The sequence below is a fragment of the Vipera ursinii genome, assembly GCF_947247035.1.
Source record: "Vipera ursinii genome assembly, chromosome: 7".
Classification (NCBI taxonomy): domain Eukaryota; kingdom Metazoa; phylum Chordata; class Lepidosauria; order Squamata; family Viperidae; genus Vipera; species Vipera ursinii.
The window spans coordinates 21,921,047-21,939,923 of record NC_139521.1 but is presented as its reverse complement, the minus strand read 5'-3'; the positions used below and the strand labels follow the sequence as shown (position 1 = coordinate 21,939,923).

Here is an 18,877-nt window from a genome sequence, read left to right as displayed (position 1 = left end):
ATGGACTCCAGAAGATGGTAGAGGACAGGAAGGCCTGGAGGAACGTTGTCCATAGGGTTGTGATGGGCCGTACACGACTTTGCAACTAACAACAGCAAGAACAAATTACATATAACCTCAGCTGCCTTGTTCTGCCCTAGAGACTGGAAGCACTGGAAATTAGACATCTTGGAGTCTTGTGCTGGACCAGATTGTAACCAGCTTAGGAGTTAAGAACTGTGTTAGAGTATTTAGCATTTACAGGGTTAAGGTTCTATCATTTCTGGCTCCCATAATTAAGATGCTTTATAACTCCAAAATCCATATAGTATTACTCGATGAAAATAATTGTATAACAGATAATTTTATTCTCTCGGAACTTTTTTTTAATCCCATTTATATCATTGTATGTAAGAACATTTAGCATTTAAAGGTTAAAATGCCGTTTCTTTAAGAGATGGCTGATGGGAAATGTAGTCTAGTTGTTGGTCCTATAGCTTATCTATATAGTGGGAGGTTTATTGCAGAACATCCTGGTTATCTGCCAGGTCGTAAAGCTTTTGTCTAATGAACCATGCTGCATGCATCAACTAGCAGCTGTAAGCACAGATAGCTGAATTGGAGAATTATCCCTTTTTACCTACGAAAATGAACAGATATTAACATTAATATGTTGTGATGGCTGGATGTCTTTTCTGCAAAATGTAAGTCTTATTGCTAAGCACATTGATTTGTGCTTAAATTGTAAGCCGCCCTGAGACTTCGGAGAAGGGCGGGATATAAATGGGATTAAAAAAAAAGTTCCGAGAGAATAAAATTATCTGTTATACAATTATTTTCATCGAGTAATACTATATGGATTTTGGAGTTATAAAGCATCTTAATTATGGGAGCCAGAAAAGTAAAAAGGGTTAATTAATCTCCATGCCTCAGTAAAAAAGTGGAAAATATTCTTCATCTGGCTGAAGTAAAAGAATAATGGATGTTTCCCTCTCTGTGTAAAAGATTCTATCTTCTTCTATGCTGCCTCTACTCATCATTCAAAGTAAAAGAATATGGCATGTTTCCTCATCTGGCTATAGTAAAAGAATAGGAAAATTCCTCATGCCAATTTCATCAGCTTGCATTGGTGAAGGAATGTTGTGTTTTTCCTCTTACCTAACTTCTGGGAAATTCCATCTCCTCTACTCTAAGAAACTCAGGTCGTTTGCTTGTCACAAGGATTAAGGAGACAGAGAAACTGCCTCCTAATCATTTTCTAGAACTGACTCACTTCGAACGCTTCTCCAGATGGAAACCTCTTATAGTGGGCATAGCAGTGATTGTTTCCTGCATCATGAGATGGGCTTCCCAGAAAGCTGTCTCCAAGCCAAGAGAGGGATTTTTCGAAGTGTGCAACAAGATAAATACCTAATGGAACTTGAATGTCTGGAAGCTAAAAAGATTGTCCCAAAGTCTAGTGCATTGCTGAAATTAAACCCATTTTTGGATAGTCATAACTTACTACAAGTAGAAGGGCATCTCGACAAGGCTGAAATAGCTTCAGACATCAAGCACACTATCATCCTTCCTGCCAATCAACATGTCACGCACCTGTTGGTTCAACACTACCATGAAACTGTCCATCATCAAGGCAGGCACTTCACAGAAGTTGCCATCAGAGCAGCTGGCTTCTGGATTGTGGGAGCCAAAAGATGCATTGCCACCATCTTGTACAGATGTCTGCATTGCCATAGACAATGAGCTGCAACACAAAGCCAGTTTATGGCTGACTTGCCACCCGAGTGCCTCATTCCAGGACCACCATTCACCAACGTAGGCCTAGATGTATTTGGGCCTTGGTCCGTGTCTGCTCGTTGGACCAGAGGTGGTCAAGCCAACAGCAAACATTGGGCCATACTTATCACATGTCTCAGCATTTGAGCTGTCCACATTGAAGTCTTTGAATCTATGGACACTTCTTGTCTCATCAATGCTCTAAGAAGGTTCTAAGCCTGCAGAGGCCCAGTTAAGGTATTTAGATCTGACTGTGGAACTAACTTTGTAGGGGCCTTCAAGGAACTGCAGATTGATGAAGGCATTCATCCCGATTCAGAAATTGACGTACCTAAACGCCCAAAATTGTGTTTGGACATTCAGTCCTCCCCATGCATCTCATATAGGAAAAGTGTGGGAGCTCATGATTGGTGTAGCCTGCAAAATCCTGGACTCTATGTTGACAAAAATACCCAAGCTGATGCATGAGGTCCTTACTACCCTCATGGCAGAAGTAGCAGCTATCATCAATGCCCAACTTTTGGTTCCATGTTTCTTCGGATCCTGAAAACCTAACTATTCTTACTCCAGCTACCTTGCTGACCCAGAAGACAGGCGACTGGCCAGCACCATCAGGGAACTTTGTCCCCAAAGACATGTACAAACAGCAATGGAGACAAGTTCAACTACTGACCAACACTTTCTGGAAGCACTGGAAGCAAGAATACTTGCCTACCCTTCAAGATCACTGCAAATGGAAGACCAAAGAACCCAACTAGATGAAGGAGACCTTGTCTTCCTGAGAGACAATGATGCCCATCAGAACTCTTGGCCCATGGGACTTGTGTACCAGGTCCTACCCAGATTTGATGGAGTAGTTTGCCAAGTCGAAGTCCAGATCACGAAGCCACAAGAGTTGGGTCGCGACTCGCAGACTCTTGTTAAATGGCTTTACACCAGAACGATCACCAACCTGGTCCTATTGCTGAAGAAGACCGAACTTGAAGATTGATCCTCAAACTATGTATATTGTGTTTACTTCATGATTGCATTGTTTGATGTTATGCTTTGTTTATCTCAGTTATAGTTGTGCAAGTTTTGATACCATGTTTTTGTTCTAGTTAATAGTCAGTTAATAGTGAAAACTGTATGCTTGAAGGTATGTTTTTTGCTTATTTTAGTTAGTTAATAGTGGAAATTTATATTTCCAAGCGGGGAGTGTGCTGGACCAGATTGTAACCATCTTAGGAGTTAAAAACTGTGTTAGAGTATTTAGCATTTATAGGGTTAATGTATCATTGAGAGAACTGTATGTAAGAATGTTTAGCATTTAAAGGGTTAAAATGCCATTTCCTTAAGAGATGGCTTCTGGGAAATGTAGTCTTGTTTTTGGTCCTATAACTTATCTATATAGTGGGAGGAGTTTCAAAGTTTATTGCAGAACATTCTGGTTACGTGTCAGGTCATAAAGCTTTTGTCTAATAAACCATGCTGCATGCATCAACTAGCAGCTGTAACCACGAATAGCTGAAATGGAGAATTATCCCTTTTTACCTACAAAAATGAACAGATATCAACATTAATATGTTGTGATGGCCGGATGTCTTTTCTGCAAAATGTAAATCTTTGCTTAAAGTTCCTGGACAATAAAATTATTTGTTATACAATTATTTTCGTTGAGAAATACTATATGGATTCTGGAGTTACAAAGCATCTTAATTCTGGGAGCCAGAAAAAGTCTAATTCTGAAATGGGTTTGTCATGCCTCGAGAGACGACTACTGTAATTAGTAATTCCATCCAGAAAATGGATAATCTTAGTTAAGTTTCAGAGGGGAAAAGGCAAAGAACAAAGGTCAGGATCCAAGAAGTGAAGAATTACAACACCAGACATGTCTTGTTGAGCAGCCAATGCTTGAAGGTGGAAGAGAAACACATGTTCAGGTTCTCAAAAGGGAGAAATTTTTAATCCTGCTCCTGCCCCTCATATGAAAACTGGTAAGAATTATTGGGACAAAGAAAAATGAGTTGATATATCAAATAGACAATTGTAGACACATATTTCTAAAAGTTTGTTTTATAAACAATTCAGTATTTCCTGTTTAGATTGTTCCAGCCTTGACAAATCTTTAAATATTATTTTGGCTCGTAATTTTCCTTTAAATCTTTGAAAACCTATAATCTATTTTTCAATCCTCAGTTGCATAGCACTGCTACCGTAATAGTGTTTGCTGCCATTAATATGCAAAGTAGAATTCATTGGCAGCAAAGAATTTGCATAAAACTGCTATTAATGTTTTATTAGCAGCAGATAAAACAAATTTGGATTATGTAGAACCAGCTATAATCTTCCAAAGTGCACTTTTGCAACATGGAGAGATCCTGAACATCTAACTTCCACAAGCTAAGCTAGTACTTTTATCTTTGTCCAGGCTTCTTAAATTGAATATATTCTTTAACCACTTAATTTCAGAGTGTATTTGTGCATCTTCATTCCTTTTACTAAAAAGGTTCAAAAATGGAAGAAAACTAGTTAAATCTAATTCTAATACTCTTGAATGAGAATAGGAAACAGAGAAATATGGTTGGCAGCTGTAGATTGTCTGTTGATTTTGTTGCTCATCTTGGATACTCTGTGCTTGGTTGTTGACCATAATGAGGGCAGGGCTGATTGAATACTTGGGTGTGTATGTAATATTTTCTTAATCTGTTGCTTACCTAACCCTAATCAAATTGACAAATAGGAAAATATAAGATTCATTGTAATTCAGGTTAACACCTGGAAATCAAATGTTCTCAATTTTTTGGCTTCCATGGCTTTGGTCTCCCTTTATTTTGCCATGCCCTATAATTTCAACTTGGAATCATCTTTTTGTTACTCTGTTTAGGTGGCTGGGCTGCTTAATCCTATGCTGCATGGTGATCCTGATACTGGTCTTTTTCTACCTGGGATTATTATGTGGTACATGTGGCTATGACAAAAACGCAACACCAACAACCAGAGGCTGTCTCTCAAATACTGGAGGAAATTTCCTGATGGCGTGAGTACTAGCTGTTTTAATCTTTCCCCTAGGTTAAGAAATTGCATTGAAGAAATATATTTGGAAGATAAAAAGCAAAAAAGACAACGAGGAGGAAAACTTTGCCTTGGGTTTTACTAAGATTAGATGTCAAGTTTCTGACGTATGGGCTTCTCAAGTGACTCTGAGGCATTGTTTACCTTAAAAGTCCTTTATTAGCCTAATACACCAGCAAATGCTTGCTCAAAGGAAGCTGGAATCTGAAATCTCCGCCCCTTGCACAATATATTAAACACAATTCTCCACCTTTCTAATTCTGTCATTAATCATATTCTCCAATTAATTGAAAGAATCAGTTTCCCTTCCATTAGAAGAACCGCCAAATCTTATCTTCTTTAGAGAGTCAAGTGGCCTTGAAAGTGCATTTCTACTCTTCCTTCCCCCCACCTTTTTAAGCTAAAACAATACACAAGTCTTAAAGCAATACACAAGTTTAACATATGAAATAGGTACTCCTTCATCTCTTGTCAAGCAATAACATTCGATGTTAGCAGCGTTGACATTAGCATTATTGAACTTTGGAGTTGCACTCACTTCCTATGTATATGTATGCCTTCAAGAAAGTTTAACTTCTGGCAATCAAATGGACTAATCCTTGCACTTTTCTAGACATAGTATTTTGGAAGTGGTTTGCCATTACCTCTTTCCTAGAGCTAAGAGAGAGGGACTGGCCCAAGTCATCCAGCTGGCTTTGTGCCTAAGGTAGAACTAGAACAGACTTCCAGTGACATCACGGACCAGGCGAGCAGGTGAGGAAAGTTCTCTTTCCCCCCCCAGCTTGATCTATTCACCGATTTGCAGCCAAACATGGCCGTTGCCAGCCTCGGAGAGGCTGGTAAGAAAGAGTGGATGCACTAGAACGCGGGGAGCAGTGAGAGCTCTCCGACGATCGTCACGCGGCTCTGATCCCAGGGTGAAAAAATGGCCCCATAATGGCGGCCCCAATACCACGACGCCACTAACTTGGACATTACCAGCTGTGCAGTGCGGGCGGACAAGGATAATCTGCAAGCCCCGATAAAGAATTTTCTTGTTTATACCTGGCTTGGAGATCAGCTTTCCTCAGGGGAGGAGTGGAAGCTTTGGAGCGGAGCGGCAGTTGAGCTAGCGATTGATGGTGGCAAATTTTACTTTTACTTTCTTTTGGATCTAAAAACTAAGTTGGATCCTGGACTTTGCAATCTGTTTTGAGGGGCCTCTCCCTTTTTTTAGTTGGCTTTTCTCCTGACTGCTTTATCGAGCGGCTGTTTGGCTGTGCAAGGATCTGCTGAACAATTAACAATTAATATCTTGCTGGCTGATTAGTTCCTTTATATTTTTGCTGATTCACAGTGCGTATTTGGAGTGTGGAATATGTCTTTCACTATTTGAACTGGAATAGTGGCATTTTGAAGAAGGCTTTCGATTATTGTAACTTTTTGGACTCTGCTCCTTGATTTACACTGATTTTTTTTGTGTTTTTTCTCCTTAATTGATGTGATATTAATAACTCTAGACATAAGATTTTTTGCTTGTATCTCTGGATAAATTTATTGTTTATAAGTATTTTGGCTTTACAGTTAGATGAACTAATTCAAATAACTATTAATTTGGTTAATTAAACCCATAGGGGGAGGGGGAAGGTAGCAAAAAGGGGGGGAAAGGAAAAGGAAAGGAAAGGGGGGGAAAGGGGGATTACTATATTGGGTGTGGGTTGTATATAACTTTTAAAAGGGGTTTGGAGGCCTTATGGAAATGTCGAGTTCCTCTGCAGCAGTTAAACCAAAAAAGGGTTTCACAACACCTCCTACACCGCATAGAGTGATTTGAAAGTATGGCGGCTGAGAAGGCTCCATACCTCCAGGGGATTCAAAATTTATTATATTCTATGCAGGAAATGATGGTACAGAATCAGGAATCTATGGCAAAGGATTTAGCAGATTTAAAAAATGAAGTGGGGGATATGAGAGGTGAGATACAGCAATTAAAAACTCAATTTAAGGAGATACGGGCAACTTTGGAGGAGCATGATGGGAAAATTAAAGAATCAGCAACCAAGATTCAAAAAGTGGAAGGGAAAGTGGAAAGGGTTGAGCTTAAACAAATAGTAATTAACAGGGAGATGGAAGACAAAATTATTAAATTGGATATGGAAAGCTCCGCATTTCTCTTGAGGTTTCAGAATATTGGTGAGGAATCTGGTGAAAATTTGCTTGAAGTGATCTCAGGAATTGTGGCGGAGATGTTACAAAGAGAGGTTGAAATGGTACGCAGAGATACTGATGAATGCTTTCGGGTGTACACTTCCTATACTAGGAAATTTAAACTTCCAAAAGAAATATATGTTAGATTTAGTAAAAAGGTGCTTAGGGATGAAGTGTACCAAAAGTCTAGAAGCCAGACCTTCTCTCATGCTGGGAAGCAAATCACTGTGTTAAGACAATTACCCCGTAGGGTCAGAGAGAGAAGGCAGAAATATTTGGCACTGACATCCGAACTTAGAAGATTAGATGTAAGATATAAGTGGCTAGTTCCTGATGGTCTCTTGTTGACATGGCAAGGCAAGAGAATTCGGTTGGACACCCCCCAAGATGCACAGGTTTTTTTAGCTAATGAGATCAAACCTTTGGGAATGGAGTCTGGGTACGAAATGGGAGTGAAGGAATCAGAAGGTGGTGCGACAGGGGGAAGGATGGATGATGTGGGGAGCGAGGGAGACAAAGAAGAAGAGAAGTATCAGAGTGTGACTAGACAGACCACCAGGGCAAGAAGGGCGGAGAAATGAAAATGGGCGATGTATGTTTACTTTCAGTTAACATTAATGGTTTGAACTTGCCGGTCAAAAGGAAACTTTTTTTTCAAAATTGTTAAAGCCGGGTGTGGATATAGTGTGTCTACAGGAAGTGCACATTAAAAAACAACATAAAATTGTTTTGCATTGTCCAGAACTAGGTAATTTATTTGTGGCCTTAGCAGATAAAAAGCAAAGGGGAGTGGTTTTTTATGTTTAACAGTATCTGAAAGCTAAATTAATTTATCAAGGCAAAGATGGGAGAGTCCTAATGATTGAAGTCAAGATTGGTTGTCACAGGACACTGCTGGTGGGGATATATGCCCCAAATGGAGCCCAAAAAGCAATTTTATGAAAGGCTATATTATAGGTTGGTAGATTTGCAGTATGATCAAATTTGCATAATAGGTGATTTCAATGGGATTATAAATAAGGAGATGGACTATAATTGTGATCAGGAACAAGGGGTTAGGCGGCTGACAGATAGGCGGATACTTCCCAAAATATGTGACGAGATGAGGTAGGAGCTTGGCCTTCGAGCAATTTACTTTCTTTTCTATGAGGCATAGATCTTGGTCGCGCTTGGACATGGTGTGGATGACGGCCGAGATAAGATCTCTAGCCACTGTGGATAGAGTTCCAGTTGGTCGCCATTCCTGTCGGACAGGAGAGTTCCCTGCTCTGGAAATCTCCTGTGCGTTGGAGGAGGGGGGGCACCGCAACAGCGCTGCAGGCACCTGAAAAAACCTCAGATCGAGCATTCTGAGGATGTGGGATTCGGCGGGCACCCTAGACGTTTCCCCTGCTCCCCGGTAGACCCTAGTAAGGGCTGCCGAAAGCGGGGTGGGAGATGTGGTGCTGTGAATCTTCCTTGCTATCTTCAGCGCGCGAAGCTGCGAGTTCCGAAGGACGTGGAGCGACCAATTTCTCTGTCACAAATTAAGAGAATTTGGACAGTTTAATAATTTAATAATTTGATTTCTATACCGCCCTTCTCCCGAAGGACTCAGGGCAGTGAATACCATGAGTAGAAGAATCTTAAAAACAAAATTTGGACTTGGATTGCAGAAGGGAAGCTAAAAACGGAGGTCGGTCCCTTTCCGCTGCAGCAAAACTGAAAGCAATTGCCTGACAGCTGCAGCTGTAAAAAGACTCTTGAGCTTTTAAAACCTCCAAGATTCTGTTTAAAAAAAAAACTCCCTTGAAGCAGGGTGAGGGGGGGAGAGACTCTTTAGACTTAAAGCCCCTGCGAAAGCTGTCAAAATAAATAAAAGTTAAGCCAACTCTCTCCCTGGGAGGGAGACCGAGTCAGACAGCGGACTCCATTGTGATGTAATAAAGAGACTGGAAGTCTTTGATCCTCATTTCCTATTGGAACCTTTGATGTTACTGTGACAGTCTGAACTGTTGCAATCAAACCTTTAAGGATCAGACTTGCTACATATTGACTTTCTCATTGGCTTTGTAACATAAATTGCTTCTTAAAAAAAAAGACTGGTAAAACTGCCTGTCTGAGTGGAAGTGGTGCTCTGGCTGTTGCAACTGTTTGACTGCTAGTGAGAAAATAGTGACCTTGACATTTCAAACTGTTGAGCCTTTAGTTTGTTATGGCTGCAGAGGCTACAACTGCACCAAAAACAAGAAGGAAATTTTCTGTCTCCCCAACCTTTGAAGATGAAGTGCTCAAAATGTTAAATACATTAAAGGAGGGGCAGGACAGATTGCAAGAGACACAGGATAAACATACAGAGGAATTTAAAGAGATAAAAAAGGAAATTGGCTTCCTGAATAAGGAAATTCAACAGGTCAAGACAGAAGTTTCAGAAGTGGATACAAGAGTTACTCAGCTGGAAACAGGATGTGTCCAGGATTTGGAAAGACAACAGTACCAAGCTCAGGTAGCAATTGCTTTCCTGCAGATGAAGGAAAGGGAAATGAACTTAAGAATTCGAGGATTTCCCGAGATAGAACAAGAAAAGGCAACAATAATCCAGGAATTTGAAGCATCGTGGGATTTGACAAAAGAAGAATTGGAAACAATAATAGTGAAGGCCTATGGATTTGGAGCAAATCCAAAGAGAGATTCGAAATTTATAAGTGATTGTATGGTGGTTTTTCAAACTAAAGAACAAAGAGATAAAATTTTGGGCCTTCACTATCAAAAGAATTTGAAAGTCCAAGAACAACAGGTGGTCCTTTTTAAGGATATCCCAAAATTCTTCTTGGATTTAAGAAGCAATTATACAGATTTGGTTAGTGCCTTAAGAAAGAAAGGGATCTACTTCCATTGGGAATTCCCCGAAGGATTATATTTTAAAAACCAACAGAAGAAGATTTGAATTCGAACATTGGGAGAGAAGGAAAGATTTCTGGAGAAGAACGTAAAAGATCGTGAATCGGAAGCAGGAGCAAGACGTGGCCCACAACTGGAATTACCACCTCTTTTTGACGTAGGGCCGCTAGGAGCCGGGGCAGGAGCTAAGCCAAGAGCAGTACAGTAAAACAATATGGCACTAAGAATCTTATCATGGAATGTGAATGGTTTAAATTCGAAACCTAAAAGAAATTGAATCCATCATGTGTTGCAAAAACAGAATTTGGATCTGATATGCCTACAAGAAACACATGTGATGAGAACTCATAGGAAAATTTTGCAAAATGAAAGATTAGGTCAAGAATTTATTTCGGCAGATAAAGTTAAGAAACGAGGAGTAGTGGTTTATGTTAAAGAGAAATTTGAAGCAAAATTATTGTTTAAAGATGAGGAGGGAAGATATGTTGCAGTTGAAGTAACAGCACAAGGCGATAAGTTGCTGATGCTTGGAATTTACGCACCAAATGAAGGTAAGGCTGAATTTTACAAGAAGATACACAATGTACTTTTGGATTATATGGATTATAAGATAATCTTGATGGGAGACTTGAATGGAGTAGTCTCCACATTGATGGATAGATCACAAAGACAGAAGATTTCTAATGATGGAAGACTGCCAAAGACTTTCTTTGAAATGATGGATAATTTTGACATGATTGATACCTGGAGATTGAAAAATCCATTAGAGAAAGACTTTATGTTTTTCTCTGATGCAAATAAATTGTGTACCCGCCTTGATTATATATGGACAACAAGAGATTTGGCCCTGAGAATAAACAAATCAGAGATTTGCCCAAAGACTTGTTCTGACCATAATGCTGTGCTGCTGGAATTAAAACTGTTTCTACAGGGTTCGCTTAGATGGAGAATGAATGATGCCTTGCTGAAAAGTGAACAGATTGTTGAGAAGGCCCAAAAGACTATAAGAGACTATTTTGAGATAAATTTGAATACAGAGGTAACAACAATAACAACAACTTTATTGATTAGCCCTTGGGCCATATCAAAGTGCAAAGTTCCAGCAACAAACCATCACCAAAACTTGATAAAAGCAATCCAAAATGGAATTTGATAAAATACAATTTAAAATGGAATTAAAATAAAATACAATTTAAGATGAAATAGTAATAAAATACAAATTTAAGATATAGATAAAATATGATAACATTATATTTCGGAGTCGCCCTTGCAATCTACCCCAATCAGTCCCACATATGCAGATCTTAACCGGATCATTTTGTTTAAATACTGTGCTACGTTAAATGTTATTTTCAAGATCTGACCGGACATAAGATACGGTAAGTTATTTTGATATGGGGATCCCAATGGGTCATTCGTTTGGTATATAGACCAAGATACCTGCCTCTCACCCTCTTATACAGACAACAGTCAAATAGGATGTGAGCCAGGTCCTCTACCTCTGCCGCTCCGCAAATGCAGAGACGCTCATTGTACGGTATAGCATGAAATCTCCCATATCTGACCATTGTATCAAGCTGTTCGAATCTCGCTCTCGCAAATATCTCCCTAAGATGTTTTGGGAGTTGTAACTTCAAATAACTGTCCACTTGAAAAGTACATTTGTATTTACTCAGCCATTTCAAGTTACCCACCTTACTAAGGATAGTTATATCAGTTTGTGCTTCTATATCCTTAATTCTCTGGGCAACTCTTTTTTTAGATTGTTCTCCTGTTACGCAAGAAACAGGAAGGCCACAGCTTCTTACAAAATTTTTTAGTTTGGTGATCCAGGAGATTTGTGATTGCAGTTTTATTTGCTCTAGTAGGCATAATTTGGGGAGTCTATCAGTCTCCATTTCATTAACTTTGCACCAGTAGTTATAAGCTCTAATTTTAGATAATGCCTGAATTGTATGAATTCCCAATTCAGCTCTAACTGCTGCAGCAGATGTTCTTGGATCTACACCCAAAATACATCTCAGATGCTGGGACTGTGTTTGTTCTAAAACTGTGGTTGAATAAAGACCCCAAATTTCTGCTCCATACAAGAGCATTGTCGTAACCTTAGCCTTATAAACTTTGAGTAGTGGAGCTAGGGACCCTGGGTAACTATGGTTCTTTAGTTTGAGCAATAAATTCAAATGGGCTTTTGCTCTAAATGTACTCCGTTGATGATGGCAGGCCCAAGATCCAGTCTTTGAAAAAGTTACTCCCAAATATACAAAGGTATTAACCTGCTCAATTGGTTCACCATCTAATTGCCACTTATGTCTCTGATGGTTTCTTCCAAACACCATTATTTTCGATTTGGATTTGCTAATGATTAGGGAGTTATCCTGGCAATAAGAGCTGAATCTTCTTAATAGCCTACGTAATCCTACTTGTGAGTATGATAATAAAATCATATCATCAGCATAAAGCAAGCTGTTACAGTAAGTATTTAGGATCATCGGCATGTGTACCATGGTATCCTTCATTAACCCTGGCAAGTCATTGATGTATAAATTAAATAATAATGGGGCCAAGATACACCCTTGCCTTATCCCTTTATTTGTGTGAATCCTGTTAGTCAGGGCCCCATTAACCCCATACCGCACCCTCAAACAGGTACTTGTGTAAAGGGCTTTAATCAAGGCCAGGAGTCTGGGTTCTATTTTAAGAGATCTCAATTTACTCCATAGTACGTCTCTATTTACCATATCAAATGCTGCTGTAAGGTCTATAAAAGCAGCAAACAGGGGTCTCCTCTTATAGGCATATTTGGCAATTAGATGGTTCAAGACAAAGCAGTTATCAATAGTAGATCTGTTTTGTCTAAAACCTGCTTGTTCTTCTGTGAGGATGTTGTTTTCCTCTACCCAGGTTTCAATTCTGTTCAAAAGGTACCTAGCATATATTTTTGCTACAATGTCAATCAGGCTGATGGGCCTATAATTACTAGGATCCTTTTTATTCCCTTTTTTATATATGCGGACAACTATTGCCATCTTCCACCCATCTGGTATATGGCAGGTGTTATTTATGTGTGTAAAAAGACCTGCTAATACAGGGCCCCACCAGTTGGGAAATTTCTTAAATAATTCTGCTGGTAAAAAATCCTCGCCTGGAGCTTTATTGCTCTTTAAGCTTTTAATGATGGACTGCATCTCCTTTTCTGAGACTGGTGGCCAAGGGGGGAGAATACAGAGGTAGAAAAAGGGTCATTTGGGAGGCAAGTAAGGCGGTTATGAGAGTTTTTTTTGATTCAACAGAATGTAATAAGGAAGAAGGCCCAAAATGAAAAGAAAGATATCATCTTGAACCAATTGAAAGAGAAAGAGAAAAAATTGAGGAGTAATCCAAAGAATCAACAGATTCAAAAAGAAATAAAGGCCTTTCAATCACAATTCTCTCAAATAATTAATCAAGAAATTGAATGGAAAATAAAAATGATGAAGCAAAGGTCTTTTGAATCGGCAAATAAGTGTGGCAATTTACTAGCTTGGCAGTTGAAAAAGAGACAGAAACAAAGTACAATAACTATGATAACACAAGAGGAAAAGACTATTGAGAACCCTGCAGAAATTAGGAAATGTTTTCAGAAATATTATAAGCAGCTATACAAGAAAGAAAAAGAGGACTTAATTAAAACAGAACAGTTATTGGACAAATATGGATGGCAGAAAATTCCTGAAGAGAAAAGGACCCTACTCAATTACCGGATTACAAGACAAGAATTGGAGGCAGCAATTAATCAAATGCAAATTGGCAAGGCACCAGGACCTGACGGATTGACAGCAAAATACTATAAGACATTGAAAGACTGGCTGATTCAGCCACTGATGGAAGTATGCAATGAATTACTAGAGGGGGTCAAGGCGCCCAAGACCTGGAGAGAAGCATTTATTAGGCTGATACCTAAACCAGATACAGACAGAGCTCAAGTAAAGAATTACCACCCAATCTCCTTGTTAAATGTGGATTACAAAATTTTTGCAAATATCTTGGCTACTAGATTGAAGAAGGTCCTTGAAGATCTTATTCATCATGATCAAGCAGGTTTTTTACCTGGTAGACATATGAAGGATAATATTAGGAATATAGTAGATATTTTGGAAAGGTTAGAGGCCAAAAAGAACTTTAAGGCTATGTTAATGTTTATTGATGCGGAGAAGGCCTTTGACGACATTTCTTGGAGTTTTATGAAGAAGAATTTTGAAAATATGGAGCTTGGGCAGAGTTTTATGAATGGTTTAAATGCAATCTATTCTGAGCAAAAAGGAAAAATTATAGTTAATAATGTGGTGTCAGAGGAAATTAGAATTGAAAAGGGTACCAGGCAAGGGTGCCCACTCTCCCCTCTGTTATTTATTATGGTTCTGGAAGTCTTGCTGAATATGATAAGGAAAGAGGAAGGTGTGAAAGGGATTGTAGTGGGTTCGAAACAATATAAGTTAAAAGCCTTTGCTGATGATTTGGTGTTAACATTACAAGATCCAGAAACCAGTGCAATTAAAGCACTGGAAATAATACAAGAGTTCAGACATGTTGCAGGTTTTAAATTGAATAAGAGTAAAACCAAAGTCTTAGGGAAAAATCTGACATTAGAGGAAAAAAATAAGTTACAGGAAGCCACTGGTTTGATGTTTGTAAAAAAGGTGAAGTATCTGGGTGTAAATATGACGGCAAAAAATTTGAATTTGTATAAAGATAATTACAATAAAATGTGGAATGAAATTAAGAGAGATCTGGATATTTGGACAAATTTGAAAATGTCTTTGATGGGCCGAATTTCAGTTGTTAACATGAATGTATTGCCAAAAATGTTGTTTCTATTTCAAGTACTTCCAATTATTGAAAAGTTGAATTGTTTTAAAGAATGGCAAAAGGTATTATCGAAATTTATCTGGCAGGGGAAAAAACCTAGAATTAAGCTCAAGCTATTAACAGATTCAAAAGATAGAGGGGGCTTTTCCCTGCCAGATTTGAAACTTTATTTTGAAGCTGCTGCTTTTTGCTGGTTGAGAGATTGGTTTGTGTTAGAGAATACAGATATATTAGATTTGGAAGGTTTTGACAATGTATCTGGATGGCATGCATATTTATGGTATGATAAGATAAAGGTCCACAAAGGTTTTAAAAATCATATAATTAGAAAGTCATTGATTAATGTGTGGATGAGATATAAAGATCTGTTAGAAAGTAAAACACCCAGGTGGATTTCACCGCTAGAGGCTAAGACCCAGAAAAGGTCAAATATGGAAACCAAGTGGCTGAAATATAAAGATATATTGGTACAAGAAGGAGACCAATTTAAGATAAAAACATATGAGCAGATGAAAGATAATGTTGATGTTTGATTTCAATATTACCAAATGATTGAAGTGTATAAAATGGATAAAAAAATAGGTTTTCAAATAGAGAAATCCAAATTGGAAATGTTATTGTTAGATACAAAAATCAAAGAATCTTTCCAAAATGTATAATTTATTGCTGGAGTGGCACACGGAAGATGAACAAGTGAAATCAGTGATGATTGATTGGGCTAATGATGTGGGGCACAACATTATGATGGAGGACTGGGAGAGGATGTGGAAAAAGGGTATTAAGTTTACAGCATGTAATGTTTTGAAAGAAAATATGATGAAGATGATGTATAGGTGGTATGTAACACCGGTTAAACTTGCAAAAATTTATCATACACATGATAATAAATGCTGGAAATGTAAAGCTGTAGAAGGAACCTTTTACTACATGTGGTGGACTTGCCCCATAGTAAAAGACTTCTGGGAAAAGATTTATAATGAATTAAAGAAAATGTTGAAAAACACATTTATTAAGAAACCAGAAGCCTTCTTATTGGGTATAGCCGGAAAAGAAATTCCCAAAAAAGATATTACTTTCTTTCTGTATGCCACAACAGCGGCGAGAATTTTGATAGCCAAGAATTGGAAGACACAAGAAATACCAACGGTGGAAGAATGGCAGATGAAAATGATGGACTATATGGAACTCGCTGAGCTGACTGGGAGAATCTGTGACCAGGGAGAAGAGTTGGTGGAAGAAGATTGGAAGAAATTCAAGGACTATTTGAAGAAATATTGTCATAATAATTAGTTTGAAATGGACTTGGAAGTGCTTATAGGTTGCAGTTTTAGAGTTTAATGTTTAGTATTAAGGATAATATGAAAGAATGATTGTTAAATAAGAAATTAAATATAGATAGATATTAAATATGATTTAAAATTTTGAAATAGAAATTGCTAATGATGATTTACGATGAAACGCAGATAGGGGGGACTTGAGGAAGTCACCTGAAAATGATTAGAAAGATTAAGAATAATGGAAGTTAAGTATTCTTTTTGTATTTTTGTTGATTGTATTGTTTGTGTTATGTCTTGTTTTTTATATGTATTTTTTTGTTTAAATATATGTTTTCATAAAAGCAATTTAAAAAAAAGATCTCTAGCCACTGTGGAAATACAGATTAATTTATGGGCTGATTACAACCCCATAGTGGTGGTATGGGGTGAAGGTAGGATTGGGAAAAGGAGAAGGTGGACCCTTGATGTAACAATATTAAGAGACATAGAATTCCAGCAGTTAATTAAGAGAGAGATGGAGCTCTTTTTTTAGGGAGAATGATAATAGGGAGACATCGTTACAAATCATTTGGGATACGGCGAAAGCTTAAATGCGTGGGATGGCAATTAAATTTATCGCGATGAAGGAAAAGGTTAAATTATGGGAAAGGAAGGAGTGGGTAGAGAAATTAAGAGAAACAGAAGGGGACTTACAACTACACCCATTAGATCAAAGTTTGGGAGAGAAGGTTGATATAATTAGACATCAGATTACACTACTAGAACAGGTTGATTTGGCCCAGAAATTTCAAAGTGTCAGGCAGCACCATTTTGAGCACGCTAACAAAGCAGGGTGTTGGTTGACTTACCAGTTGAAGAAAGAGAAAGAGAAACGGTTTATTGATCAACTACAACAGACATGTCAAACACAAGGCCCGGGGGCCGGATGCGGCCCGTGAAGTGGTTTCATGCAGCCTGCGAAGTCATCCTGGAAACAGTGAGTGAATGGTCCCCATTGCCTTGGCCCTGGCCCTTCTGCCAGTGACCCTCAGATCTGTCCGACTCCTGCCCAGGCCCCCATAGTCACCCTTGATGCGAACGATGTAGAGCTGGCCATGCCCATCCAGTAGGCCATACGCACTCTAGCCACGCCCACCCAATAGGCCACGCCCACCCTGGCCATACCCACCTGGCCCCCTGAGGGCAATCGCAATGCTGATGCGGCCCTCAATGAAATTGAGTTTGACACCCCTGAACTACAAGATGAGACAGGAGAGATTAGAGTAGATATGGATGGAAAGAAGAGAATTGCACAAGATTTTTTTCACGCCTATACTTTGGAGAAGAGATACAGGAGAATAAGATCTTGGACTATCTGACTTACGTGGATCCCCCTGTAGTTCCACAAGACATGAGGGAGCTTTTAAATGAAGAGATAACAGTGGGGGAGATAGAAAGTGTGATTAGGAGTCAAAAGACAGGTAAGACTCCAGGGACAGATGGCTTGCCTGCCGAAATTTATAAATTGCTCTCAGAGACTTTGGTGAAATATTTGAAAGATCTATTTAACGCAGTTTTAGAGGAATCTGTAGTTCCCAAATCTTGGTCCGAAGCCTATATCACATTAATTCCTAAAGAAGGCACTGATCATTCACAATTCAAGAATTATAGACCTATCTCCCTTTTAAATACAGATTATATTTGCTTCTATCATGGCTGGGAGACTTAAAAGATTTTTGAGTAGCTTTATTCATAGTGACCAAAATGGCTTTTTACCATCTAGGCAGATTACGGATAACTTGAGAATTATAATCGATGTGCTGGAGTATTATGAGGCCCAACCCAATAAACAGTTAGCATTGGTATTCCTTGATGCCCAAAAGGCATTTGACAAGGTGAATTGGAGGTATCTAAACTGGTTATTGAGGTACATGGATTTTGGTCCAAGGTTTTTGAATGCATTCCAGGCGATTTATAAGGAGCAAACTGCCAAAATTTTGATTAATGGGGAGGAATCGGAAGAGGTGAAAATAGCAAGAGGAACGAGGCAAGGCTGTCCTATGTCTCCCTTGTTATTTATTTTATCTTTGGAGCCATTTCTGAGAGCCTTGAGAGGAGACCCAGAAGTTAAAGAGTTGAGAATAAAAGAACAAGAATATAAAGTCCAGGCGTTCACGGATGATTTAGTGTTTATTCTTGAAGGACCTATAAATTTGGGTAAGCATCTGTTGGAGAAGTTGGAGGAGTATGGAGAGGTGGCAGGGTTACAGATCAACAGAGAAAAAACAAAAATTATGGTAAAGAATATGACGATAGCGCAAAGGTTGGAGTTGCAAGGCAAGTTGGGGCTGCAGGTGGAACGTAAGGTAAAATATCTTGGAATTTGGCTCACAGAACGCTGCTCCTCTATTAAAGAAAATAACTATCAAAAATTATTGCTACAAATATCCAAGGACTTGGAGAAGTGGAACAAATTGTCCCTGTCCCTAGCATTAATAAAGATGCAGGTTTTGTCGAGATTTCTCTTTCTTTTTCAAACAGCTCCTGTGAAGTTAGACAATTCATTTTTTAAGAACTTGGAGAGACTTGTTTCTAAATTTGTTTGGGCAAATAAAAAACCTTGGGTTAAAGCTAAGATAATGCAAGGACCAAAGGCAGAGGGAGGACTTGGGCTCCCTAATTGGAAGTATTATTACGTTGTGGCGTTGTTAGTTTGGATAAGGGAGTGGATGACTCTCCAAAATAGGTGGTTGTTAGCGTTAGAGGGACATGATCTATCCCAAGGGTGGCATGCTCATTTGTGGCGGGAGTCAGGAAGCCCACCAAAATATTTTATTAGGCATTATTTGCATAATGCTTGGTCGTTAGTTAGGAAGAAGTTTTATACGAGGACACTG

At 38.7% G+C, this 18,877-nt stretch overlaps 1 protein-coding gene across 1 annotated transcript in view; it reads left to right on the top strand.

Annotated features, from left to right (window-relative positions):
- Positions 1–18,877, top strand: part of PROM1 (prominin 1) — a gene marked incomplete at its 5' end in the record, with an annotated part of 294,047 nt that overhangs the window by 173,333 nt on the left and 101,837 nt on the right. The window contains one exon of the mRNA XM_083366948.1: positions 4,622–4,774. Coding sequence (XP_083223074.1) covers positions 4,622–4,774 — 153 coding nt within the window. The remainder of the gene's footprint in view (positions 1–4,621; positions 4,775–18,877) is intronic.